At 52.1% G+C, this 12,589-nt stretch overlaps 1 protein-coding gene across 6 annotated transcripts in view; it reads left to right on the top strand.

Annotated features, from left to right (window-relative positions):
* The window catches only part of PEBP4 (phosphatidylethanolamine binding protein 4), a 248,843-nt gene that overhangs the window by 47,704 nt on the left and 188,550 nt on the right, over positions 1–12,589 (top strand). For all 6 annotated transcript variants that reach the window (XM_026007924.2, XM_072719494.1, XM_026007926.2 and 3 more), the window contains one exon: positions 5,494–5,620. In XM_026007924.2, coding sequence (XP_025863709.1) covers positions 5,494–5,620 — 127 coding nt within the window. The remainder of the gene's footprint in view (positions 1–5,493; positions 5,621–12,589) is intronic.

Here is a 12,589-nt window from a genome sequence, read left to right as displayed (position 1 = left end):
AGACCCCCTAGATGGAAAGGTGGTCTAGGGCGCTAAGCAAAGACCCTGAGACGGGCTCCTGCCTTCCAGATGGTGCTTTCCCAGGCCCAGACGGTATACGGACGTGGTCAGCTCCCGCTTGTACCCTGCCAGGCCTCTGAGGGACCATCCCTCCCCACAGCCCCGACTGCTCCCTATCAGCAAAGTGGGATTTTAAAAACCAGCGGCAGTTGACAGGGGATGTGGGACTGGACACCCCCTGTGTGAGAGGCGGTTGTTTGCTTTCCGGCAACGAGGCCCCAGGAGTGTGGGGCAGGTGGGCCTTTTAGGGAGTGTGGCCACTGGGTGTTGTCTAGCGAAGAGGCTGGGCAGCAGGGGCGGGCTTTTTTCCCCTCCGAGGACATGAGCTTCTCCCTGCCTGCCTCAGAGTTCAGCTCTCTCCTCAGCAACTGTCAGTTAGAAAAGCCAGGCCTGACTGTCCTGGACTCAGGGCTCCTCCCGAGGGCCGCCGGGGCCACGTGGCTGCCAACCCCCTCTGCCTGTTTGGTGGCCACGGAGGCTGGCATCCTGCTGAAGCCATCAGAAGTGAGAGAGGAGGGAAGATCTCTCTCACTCTGTCTCCCTGTGTACATATGAATTCTTACCAATGTTCTTTTAGAAAGATAAATACATGTTTTCCCTTGAAAAGTTAGGTAGTTGAAGCCCTTTCCCACCAAAAAAGATAATACACATTTTGTTCCTATTGGTACATTTTTGAAACTCCGGTGAATAATTCGAGGTGAAGTTTTGTGTGCGAGAAGGAGGGAACGTGGCTGCTACTCACATGTGGGCTCCAATCCTCTAGGCGCTGGGCTGAGTGGAACCTTCCGGAGGGTGGGCTGCCATTTTACTCTGGTTGGCAAAAGATCAAGTCCCTGGGAGGTGGGGAGGCCAGCTGGGCCAGGCCATGATAAGGCCCCATTACAGAGGCTCTCTGTGCTTCCCACCGTTCACTGAGGGACGCTTAGTGACATATGTGTACGGTCACTGGCGGTGGGACCAGCCTGGGCCCCAGCTGCCCTAGGCTCTGCCCTGCCGACCTCTGCACGCTGGTGGCCTGGTGGCCTGTGTACCATGGCGAGCTCTGGGAGAGAGCTCTGAGGTGTGTACTATCATCCTCATATTGCCTATGAGGAGTCCCCAGAGGTTAAACAACCTGTCCACTGTGCTTACACATCTTACGAGTGGCAAAGCCAGGGTTCAGCACCCCCTTATCTGACTCTACACCCAACACTCTTTCCCCACCCACCTCTGACTGCTGACCTTCCTCCAGGGGCTAGAAGCCTCTCAAACTCCAGCAAAGAGGGGGCTGTCTTAGTCCACTTGGGCTGCTCTAACAAAATGCCAGCGCAGGGTACCTCATAAGCAGCAGAAATTTACAGGTCATCCTTCTGGAGGTGTCCACCACTTCCATGTCTGGTAAGAACCTACTTCCTGATTCATAGATGGCCGTCTTCTTGCTAGCTCGGGCATAGTGGAAGGCACCTCCTGGAGGCCCCACTTCATAATGCCATCACTCTGGGGGCTGGGAGTCAGCCTATGAACTTGCGGGGAGGGGCAGCTGCAATTTGGTCTTTGGCCGAGCCATTCTCGGGACTTCCTAGAATACACCAGCAGACCCCCAGTATGAGAAACACGAACTCACCACACTAAGGTTATTTGATAGGAAATGTCTGATTGTAAACCATCACCGCAAAAAAAGAGGAGATTTATCTTTATTACTGCTGAAGATTGCCATTGGTAAAAGATCATTACCAACTGAGAACACATTATGGACACACCAGAGCCCCGAGAAGGGGTCAGTACCTCTTGTGCTAGGGCCCCCCTCCCCAAAAATGCTGTTTAGCTCAGGCTTTTCACTTCACCAAGAGTTCGAGTGCCCCTAGACAAGCCATTCGTCTCATGGGTGTATAGAGTCTAAAAGGGAATTTTTATTTATTTATTTTTTAATTTTAATTTTTTTCTTTTTTTTTTTTAAATTTTTTTTTTTTTTTTTTTTTTTTTATGATAGTCACAGAGAGAGAGAGAGGCAGAGACACAGGCGGAGGGAGAAGCAGGCTCCATGCACCGGGAGCCTGATGTGGGATTCGATCCCGGGTCTCCAGGATCGTGCCCTGGGCCAAAGGCAGGCGCCAAACCGCTGCGCCACCCAGGGATCCCTTTAATTTTAATTTTTAAAAAAGATTTTATTTATTCATGAGAGACACAGAGGGAGAAACAGGCTCCATGCAGGGACTCCAATGCAGGACTCGATCCCAGAACTCCAGGATCATGCCATGGGCCGAAGGCAGGTGCTAAACCACTGAGCCACCCAGGGATTCCCTTGAAAGGGAATTTTTAAAGTCGGGCTTTAATACCTGGCAATATTCATCTAGAAAAGAGGAATTCTATGTCTAGGGACAAGCAGTAGGAAAACACAGGTAAGAGAAAAGCTCTTCCAGAGTAATACCTTACCTACCCCTGAGATAAGCCTGAGTAGATTGACAGAAACAGAGATCAGAACCTAGGTTTTGGTGGTGCCTGGATGGCTCAGTCAGTTAAGTGTATGACTCTCAATTTCAGTTCAGGTCATGATCTCAGGGTCAGGGGATTGAGCCCCACATCGGGCTCCCTACTCTGTGCAGAGCCGCCTGCCCCTCCGCTCTGTGCCCTCAGGTCTTGCGAGGTTGACTGGGAAATGCCCCAACCCTGAGGATGGAGACAGAACGTGCCCCAGGGGAGGCACCCCATGAACAGGAAGGGCACTGCAAGAAGAGGGCACAGTTCTAAAGTGTGTTCTTACTAAAATCAATTTTTGATTTATTTATCTCAGGCTTGTCCAGATCCTTTTCTAGGCTGATTTGGTCATCTGTTAGTTTTTTGTTTTTTTTTTTTAAATTTTTATTTATTTATGATAGTCACACAGAGAGAGAGAGGCAGAGACTTAGGCAGAGGGAGAAGCAGGCTCCATGCACTGGGAGCCCGATGTGGGATTTGATCCCGGGTCTCCAGGATCGTGCCCTGGGCCAAAGGCAGGCGCCAAGTCGCTGCGCCACCCAGGGATCCCCTCATCTGTTAGTTTTAATCAATGACCAATTTGATCATTGCTATTAATCAGCTTTGTGCCGCTCACAAATCGAATAAATTTGCCTTCTGTGTCCTGATGCAAGGCTTTGGCAAAACCCCCGAACAGGACAGAGGCCTGCATGGGCCCCCCTTGGTGCAGCCTGCTGTGTGGGGCAGCTTGTGGCTTCCAGACGCTGGGCTGGCAGGACCCCAAGGTGTGACCAGGGCGGGGGGGCACGGACCTTATCCCTGGCCTCCCAGCACCCACCCTCCCAGGGCCCACTCTGTGGCTCGAGGCCCACTCACCCAACATCAACTTGCTGATTTTGCTTAACTGTTTTAAGATTTGCAGCAATTCCACCAGGATACAAAGAGGAGACCCATTTGTTTCCTGGGGGAGGCCCCTCTGGGTCTCCATTCCCCTCCTCCCTGCCCCTTGGCCTTTCCTGGTGCTGGCCTATGTGCTGCTGACCCTCCATCTCTCTGCCAGGGAAGGGGCCCCTCTATCTGCCTCGGACCTTGCTAGCTGCAGCGGCAGGGAGTCGTGGCAGAAACAAATAGAACAGTCTTTAAAATGTTGCGTTGGGGCGCCTGGGTGGCTCAGGCAGTTAAGTGTCAGGTTCTTGGTTTCAGCTCAGGTCATTATCTCAGGGCTGTGAGATGGAGCCCCATGCTGGGCTCCACGCTGAGGGAGGAGCCAGTTTAGGATTCTCTGTCTCCCTCTCTCTCTACCTCTCCCACCACTCAGGTGCTCTCTCTGTCTCTCAAAAAAAACAAAAAACAAACAAAAACCAATTGCAATGCTGCTGTGAAGAAAAACGAAAACCCGTCCCTATGACTTGTTCAAAAGTGATCAAAACGATCCAGAAGGTATTACTTTAACTTTGCCAAGAGGTAAAAGAAACAAATGAGCTGAGCAAACCAGAAGTTCAGCTAACTGGCCAGAAGCTCCTCAGGGGTGCTGGCCCACGGAAACATCCTGTGTCTGCTGGGTGTTGCAGCCTCCAGCAGCCAAGGCCCAAGATGGGACCTCAGGAAGGATGGGGATGGGCGGGGAATGTGGGGTTCCCCACCAGGAGGCTGTCCTTGCCTTTCCCCCAGATCCAGAACTCAGGAGCTCCCCTTCCAGATGGATTCCCTCATTATATCCTTGCTGGGTCTCCTCCAGGCATTACCCCCAGCAAGAGAATCATGGCCAGCTCTGGGTGACTGCTGGCAGGCTGTGGAGCTGCCTCAGCTTTTCAGCAAAGCTGAAACCCCGCCCCCCTTCTCTGCCAGGGGAATCAGCTTAACCAAATGCACCCTATAGAGACCCTGGATCTTGGTGATAAGAAATGACAGGGGGACAGAGAGGAAGGGCAAGTCAAAAAAAAAAAAAAAAGTTGGCACAAAGATTTTTTTTTTTTTAAGTATCTATTTGACAGCCTGGCTTCTATCCCTGAGTTTGGGTTATAGGTGAGTCCTTCAGGCTAACCTTGGTGGAGTTATGGCAAGAGCCCTCCCAGTGAACCGGATTCTCAGAGCATCCGTGCTGTTCAGGCCTTCACAGGGAAAAAGCAGACAAATGGATTCATACTACTGTCTTAGTGATCAGATGGTTTACCCCCCAGGAGACATTTGCACTTCAAAAGCACAGGGAGGGCAGCCCAGGTGGCTCAGCGGTTTAGTGCTGCCTTCAGCCCAGGGCCTGATCCTGGAGACCTGGGATCGAGTCCCACATCGGGCTCCCTGCATGGAGCTTGCTTCTCCCTCTGCCCATGTTTCGGCCTCTCTCTCTCTCTGTGTATCTCTCATGAATAAATAAATAAATAAAACCTTAAAAAAAAAAAAAAAGCACAGGGAATGGTAGGTGGAGAACCTAGGTTACTGGGTGATACTTGACCCAGAGATGTGGATTATGGAAGTACTGGTGAGGACAGCAGACATGAAGAGGAACTGGATTGTTAAGGGTTGACAGATGCCTGTACCCGTGAAGAAGGCTGTGCTCACTTGCTGAACCTTTCTTCACATAAAGAGAACATTCCTGGAAAGCAATGTTGAAATATTGCTCTTATAAACCCAATCTTACTTTAAAGACAATGACCCAGTTTGCCTAAAGATGTGCATCCTTTTTGGGAAGTAAATACAGATGATAAGTAACACGTCTGACCACTGATGACACGCTGGCTCCGTTGTAAACATTGGTCACCTACTTTACTCCTCATGTCAACGCTCTAAGTAGGTACTGTCAGTGTCCACATTTTACAGGTGAACAAACTGAGCCACCAAGAGGTCAAGTAGATCCTAAACCACACCGGTCATGCTAATTAGTAGCAGGCCTGGGATTCGATCCTACTTGACCCTCCATTCCCAATGGTGCTGTCCTGAAGCCTGTGAACCCTGCAGGCTCCCCCAGAACTACATGTGCTGACCATCTCCCTCTCTCGGTAGGGGCCTTGAAGTTTTCTACCCAGAGCTGGGGAACATTGGCTGCATGTTTGTTCCTGACTGCAACAACTACCGACAGAAGATCACCCACTGGGCTGAGCCCATAGTCAAGTTCCCCGGGGCTTTGGAGGTGAGTGAGGAGGAAGGAGGAAGAGGAGGAGGAGGACCATGGGTCTTGGTTTCCATCTGAGCCCGCTCTTCTGGGTGACTTGAAGCCTTGTGCAGGGCTGTCTGGGTTGGGTCTCATGTTCCCAGATGGCTGATGTCATAAGCACATGCCTTCCTTAGAGCATTCCCATGGCCTTGGAGGAGGTTGGGGTGGGTAGGAGGGCTGCAGACGGGGAGTGTGAGTGGAACTCTGGGACTGCTCCGTCGAGGCCTTTCCCGGTTCCTGGAGCATAGGTACAGACCAGCTGGTGTGTGCTTTGAAGTCAGCAGAGACAAGGAAGAGAGAGCGTCCTTTCCCAAGGTGCGAGGTGGTGGGGCTTTCAGAATGATCTTTAAATGGGGAGGAGCTAGTTGGTAATGGGCAGTGCTCCTCACGGAGGCTAAGCAAGCAGAGCTGTGCATCTTGACTCCGTCTTTGTGACATGAAACACACCTAACATTTTTAGGAATTGGAAATAGCTATTCTTTCTACTAGGAAATGACCAGTACTGTCTTGTTCCGGATGCTTCCCTTAGTTAGGGGGTGTAGTAAGCCCAGGGAAGTGGGACTGTGGCTGGGGCTTCCAGTGGCCAGGCCATGTCCTGGTGGCGCTGCTCTGGTGTTAAGGCCACTGTTTGTTTCTTCCTTGATTCCTGGGTCACACCGAGTCCCCAAAGTGTCAGTACTGGAGGGTGACTCTCGCTTCATCTGCTGTGTTTTAGTAGGAGGTACCAATGCCAACCTACACACGAGGCCTATGATGTGTCCAGGAATCAGGTCACAAATGGGTGGAGACAGAAGGGCCCCAGGGATGCGACCACATGCACATCACCAGCCCTCTGGTCCCCTCTGTGCACTGCGGGAGGGAGAGGCCACTGCTGGCTCTTCCCCTCTGCCGAGCCAGCCTGGGGACAATCAATGCTGCTGTTCATCAGGTCTGACAGTGGTCATGACAAACACAACAAAATAGCAAGTTCTAGGGTGAGGGGAGCACAGGTTACTCAGATGTAGAGGGTAGATTTTTCTCGCTTTCTTGAACTGTTTTCACTAGCAGGGAACCAATAGACTGTGATGTGTCCCACAACTTATGAGCTTGAAAACATGAAGCTTTGACCCGCTATTGTGTTTGCAAACATCCTTTCCTCCAGGAGGCTAAGCACGCAGGTAATGAGGAGGCCTTCCCAGTCTCCTCTCCCTCAACCCCTCCAGGCCTCGCGCAAGTGAAGATGCATGCACACGCACGAGCACACGTGCACCTGTCAGCTCTCCTCCCTGGAGGCCTTCGGCCTGGGTCACATAGGTGGACTTGTGGGAGAAGCCGAGAAAACATAGGCCACTATGATTCTAAGTTGGATCAGGACGGGGGAGAGCTGCAGAAGCCGAGCAGAAACCCAGTCCTGTAGGGAAGAGTATAATGCTGCTCCTGGGATAAGATGCTTGACTTGGCCGTTGATTCGCTTGTCCTTGGCTTTGCCACTGAAAGAGTAATATGGTCGAATGGAATACTTTCTGGCAGCCCAGTGACTGTCCCCCCTGGGTGGGGGGTGGGGGGTGGGGGGGATTCTCCAAGGGCTCTATGCTGCGTGATCTTAGAGCAGATGTCCACTAGATGGCAGTGCAGACTTTGCTGACTGCCTGGTGTGCTTGGTTCGATGCAAGCTCAGAAGTCTGCATTAGATTCAGCTTGGTCTTCGCTGATTGTCCCTCCCGGTGTAGGCATAGAATGCAGAGAAGACCTCACCCCTTCCAGGTCATGAAATCTCCCACCCTGTCTCAGTCCAGAGGCGGGGTTGGGGGAGAAAACCTGGAAAATTATGAAGGACACAGAGCTGTGGTTAAGAAAGCCAAGGAGAGATTTCGCAAGGAAAAGATTGGTCAAAGTCGTGGAAACAAAGGAAGAAAAAGTAATATTCTACTACCACAGAACTCGAGTGTCTTCTCAGAAATGTAACTGGTGTTTGACAAGGCAGATTCAGTTAGAGTTTCTGAAAAAAAAAAAAAAACACCGTTAATTGAGTGGTACCCACTTTATGCTGGATTGCTGGATACTATTCATGTATCATTTCACTTAACTTTTCATCAAAGTCTGCAAGTGAAGTATTTCTTCAGTTGAGACTGTTAGCGGCAAGTGACAAAAGCCAACTCTAACTGGCTTTTGCCAAAGAGGGAAGAAATTGTTGGTTCACAAACTGAAAACTCCAGGGATAGCATCAGGCATGGCTGGATCCAGGTGCTCAAACAATGTCACCAGAAATCGATTTTTCCCTTTTCTCTACTTTTTCTTATGCTGGTTCTGTGTGTAAATAGACTCTTTCCTTGTGGTGGCAAAGACAATCCCATCAGCTTCAGATTTGTGTTCCTTGTTTATCAATCACAGTAGGAATAGATTGATACTATCAACCATTAAAAATCCCAGGATTTGTCCTGCTTAGATCATATGCCTATCCCTGAGCCAATGACCCTGGGTAGCCCCATTAAATCTCAGAGGCTGAGAGCAGAAGAGAATGGTTCCTCCAAAGGAGAATATTGAGTCAGAAAAACAAGAGAAGATCCTATGGAAGAAATTCATCAGAGCAAGTGCAGAGCTGGAAAGTGGCAGAGCCAGGGTTTAAACCCGGGTTTGCCCAACTCCAAATGCTTGACCACCAACCGGACTACTGGCAATAGCTCCCAGGGGAGACATCAGAGTGCTGGTACCGTTGGGGACTGGCTTGCTGAATGGGTTTCCTGGGATAGACAGCAGTGGTTGCTAAGGGTGGGGCGGGGGGGGGGGGGTAGTTGGTGAAAGGGAAGACAGGCCAGGGACAATGAGAAAGGAGATGATGGGCAAAGCCTCCCTGAAGGGGTAGAGGGAGCAAACACCTCTAGAGAGTGACTGAAAAAGTTGGGGAGCAAGTGAATGTTATCTGGGAATCTCAGAAGTGTGGGCAGGGGAGCCTGAGTCCTTAGTGACAGAGAAGAGGATCGAAAGCATTTCCTTTGAGCCCAGGGACTAATGAGAAAGGGCAAGTAGGTAGTGACTGGCTATATAGGGACAGTGCCTTGTTCCTTTCTTTTTTTAAAAAAAGATTTTATTTATTTATTCGTGAGAGACACAGAGAGAGAGACACAGGCAGAAGGAAAGGTAGGCTCCCTGCAGGGAGCCCAGTGTGAGACTCGATCCCAGGACCCCAGGATCACAACCTGAGCCAAAGGCAGATGCTCCACCACTGAGCCACCCAGGTGCCCATAGTGCTTTGTTTCAAAGGTGATTAAAGCAACACCACCAAAGCAGCAGCTGCCAGCAGGCATGCCATGCCTTGGGAGCCCCCCCAACCACCACGGCCACTAAGCAAGGGGTGAAGCCCTGGAAGGAGGTGTGCATTGGCCTGGGACAGTGCCTCTGTGCCTACCAGAGCTCTTCCTGCCTGCACACCTTTGCTCAGGCCACTTGCCATTCTTGAGGATACCCTGCCAGCACCAAAATGCTTCTTCTTCTAAGAAGCCTTCCCTGACTGCCTCCCTCTTGGTCCTCTCCTCATTCCCTGGCTGGTCTCTTCTTTCTCTGAGGTTTTTAAATGTCCCCTACCCACCAGACCTGGCATTTACTTCCTTCTGTCTTGTATTATGGTTGCTTATTTCTATCACGCATAGCCTTGGCCAGTTTATAAGCTGTAGGAAAGTAAGACCACCCACAGACCCTACCAGCACGGCAGACTGCAGGTCAGCCGACTAGGTGAGTGAGTGAGAGAATGAACTAATGGCAGGTGGAAGGACACCTCCTGGAGTGTGAACCATGTGATGTGTGAGTCCCATGGCCTGCCTGCCTTTAAACTGCTGGGTGCCTTGGCGAGTCTGGTGGACCCTGGGGCCAGAGCTGGTCTCTCCTCTGTCCAGGGTGGGTGTGGGCTCAGGGCTGGGAAGGGAGAAGCCAGGACACAAGTCCAGTGGGTTTCCCAAAAGATAAAGTGGTGCAGGGAAATGTGGATCGTCCTTGTGCCAACAGCCCCGAGAGCTGAGAGAGGTGTCGAAATAAGAAGAAGCTTTCTCCCCTGGTGCTTTGACAAACATTAAGAGGCAAATGTCTTAAAATGCATCCCTTTTCAAGACGATGCAAACTGAAAGGCCCCTGAGAAGCTTCTTGACTGAGACTCATTCTTCACCTTGAATTTAACCAGCTGGAATCCTTTTGAAGTGAAGAAATTGCCTTTAAGTGGGGAATGTGCATTACATTAGAGAGAAGGAACAAGGAGTCCTGCTGTCCCTCAGGTTTCCAGGCAGGCTCAGCGCCTTTCTCCTTCCCAGAAAACAGGTGACTCTGAGTGTCCTCCCACTGGGTGGGGCAGGCATATCCCCAGTTACCCCGGCCTGCGGTGTCTGTGTTGCTGCCTCCTGGGGGCCACCTCCTTGCCCTAATGGGCCCGAAGTAGAGCCACAATGCTGGACACATGTGGGAGAGTCACAGACTCTCTCTGCTGAAAGAGACCTCAGAGCTAACTAGCCTGCCTCCCATCCTTCTCTTTTTCTCTTTACACACAAAGCAGGAAAATAGGAGCTGCTGTGGCCACAAAATGATTAGCAGAGGCGGGACACAGGGCTCCTGATGCCCACAGTAGTGCTGGTTAGAGCAACCCCTGATGGATGGGGCACATTCCCTCATTTGGGGAAAGAAGGGGCAGAGGAGGAAGGTGCCTACATGCAGGGGGCAGCCAGGCGCATTTGCTCCTGGGGTGGCAGCCGGGCACAATTTAGTGTTAGGGGTAGGAAGTGATTCACTTAACAAATACTTATTGAACACACAGACACCATGTTGGTGCCTCGAAGTCAAAAACAAAAGGCGCCACCATGTAGCTCCCAGTCTAGGTGGGGAGACAGATGGGTGGGTGGCTGGCACGTGCAGGGTCCCGTGTGTGGTCAGTGCTGTGATAGAGGAGCTGCAGGTACCTCCAGGACCAGGCAGGGGAGCCAAGCTGCATGGGAGTCAGGGGAGGCCTCCAGGAGGAGGTGACAGGGGTGACCTGAGGACAGCGAATAGGGAAGGCACAAAGAGGGGCCCCCAGCTGGCTGGTGAGGGATGAGGCTCAGGAGAGGAAAGGGCCACTGTGGAACAGGCCACACAAGCTGCTTGCCCTGGCGTGGAGCCGGATTTGATTTTTTAAAAAAATTATTTATTTATTTATTCATGAGAGACACAGAGAGAGAGAGAGAGAGAGGCAGAGACACAGGCAGAGGGAGAAGCAGGCTCCATGCAGGGAGCCCGACTCGATCCCAGGTCTCCAGGATCACGCCCTGGGCTGAAGTCAGCGCTAAACTGCTGAGCCACCCAGGCTGCCCCAGATTTGATCTTGAAGCCAGGCTGGGGAGGGGCTGGGGAACCTGATAGGATTGGCAATTGGGGAGGGTGACTGTGGCTGTGCAGGTGGAAGAATGGAAGAAAGATGAGGTTGAAAGCAGAAAGAGCACCCCGCTGAAGCACTCAGTGTAGGTGAGAGCGTGGACCGTGGCATGGATTGGAGAGGTATAAAGAAGTCAAATCCATAGGGCTTGGCGACTGTGCAGGAAGGGGGGTAGTGGTGGAAGCAGGGCTGGTATGACCTTGGGGTCTCTGCGACAGTCTGGCAGGTGAGTAAGGGTGAGGCTGAGCATACGACTTGTCCTCCAAAATAAGACTCTTCAGAGAATGAAGGGACGTGTGGTCGATAGTTATCAGAATGACAGGGGTGATAGGGCACTGTGCCATGATTATGGCTTCCAGCAAGGGACACAAGAGAACTAGATCTACAGGGACAGAGGCCAGTGGCAGCAACTCTGCAGACGCTGAATTTGGGAACCCTGTGTGCCTCCAGAGGCAGGTGCCCGATGTGTTCGCTGAGAAGAGAAGGCTGGAGGTCTAGATTTGGAGTCCCCAGTGTCAGGGTGTGGAAAGTGGAAGCTTTGAGGTGGCGGGACTGACTGGGGGGAGCATACGGAGTGGTCACCTGCAGCCGGCCTGCAGAGATCAGACAGGTAAGGGAAAAAGTGTATCTGGCCTAACCCAGCCAGCTATTGGCAAGCCCAAGGATGGAGGAGTGAGCTAGAAGAGGCCATGGCGGGGTGGGCCCCACACACCAGAAGTTTGCAAGGAGACCAGGGCCACCTGAGCTATTTAAATGCTGGCAGGAAAGAGCCAGTGGAAAGGACAAGGCTGCATACAGCAGAAATCGGAGATAATGGGCCCACTGGAGAGGTTTGCATCTGAGAAGAACCACGGGATGGTGGAGGTCAACAAAGAGCAGATTTCCGAGTTCCTCACAGGTCAAGGGTGGGAACCACAGAAGACGCTTCAGAGGCCCCAGGCCCGGGCACGGGGGTGAGCAGACATGAGAGGAGGGGAGGCCGGTGTGCTTATCATGCCAGCGGCAGCCCCAGGAGGGGTGAGGGGTCTCCCAGTTGGAGCACAGGCAGCAGAGCCCCTCACACAGGGATGAGATGCCATCTGGAGGCTGGAAGGGCTTTGGGCGTGAACGTGAGAAAGTACACTTTGTGGGCATTCCAGACACAGCTCAGGAAGGTGCAGGGCCAGAGGGGCAGGAATGGAAGAAGGTGGCCGCCCGGCTCAGATTCTGGGGGAAGCAGCTGCACGGCCAGAGGCACCCAGAGGCAGATGCTCAGATTTGGCAAATTCCCCGGCACTGCTCTTGAGGATGGACAGAGGAGTTCCAGAGCTGGGACCTGGGAGCAGATGGCAAATCCAGGACAGGGTGGGGGTGAGGGGTTCACCGATTCACCAAGTGGTAGAGAGAACGCATGACCTGCAACCCTAACCCAGGGCCTGATGTGTGACACAAGCTTAGTAACTTGGGTCAGTTGTCATTGTGAGAGACAGGCCTGTAGTCTGGAGAGTACAAGGCGAAGAAGGGTTTGGGCTTCTGGAGGCTCTGGGAGGCCTGTGGGAGTTTGAGGCTCAGAGTCAGGGAGGGGGCCTGACGGGTGG

The sequence above is a fragment of the Vulpes vulpes genome, chromosome 9 (assembly GCF_048418805.1).
Source record: "Vulpes vulpes isolate BD-2025 chromosome 9, VulVul3, whole genome shotgun sequence".
NCBI classification, from domain to species: Eukaryota; Metazoa; Chordata; class Mammalia; order Carnivora; family Canidae; genus Vulpes; species Vulpes vulpes.
The sequence above is the reverse complement of the archived record's forward strand: the minus strand, read 5'-3'. Positions and strand labels throughout refer to the sequence as shown.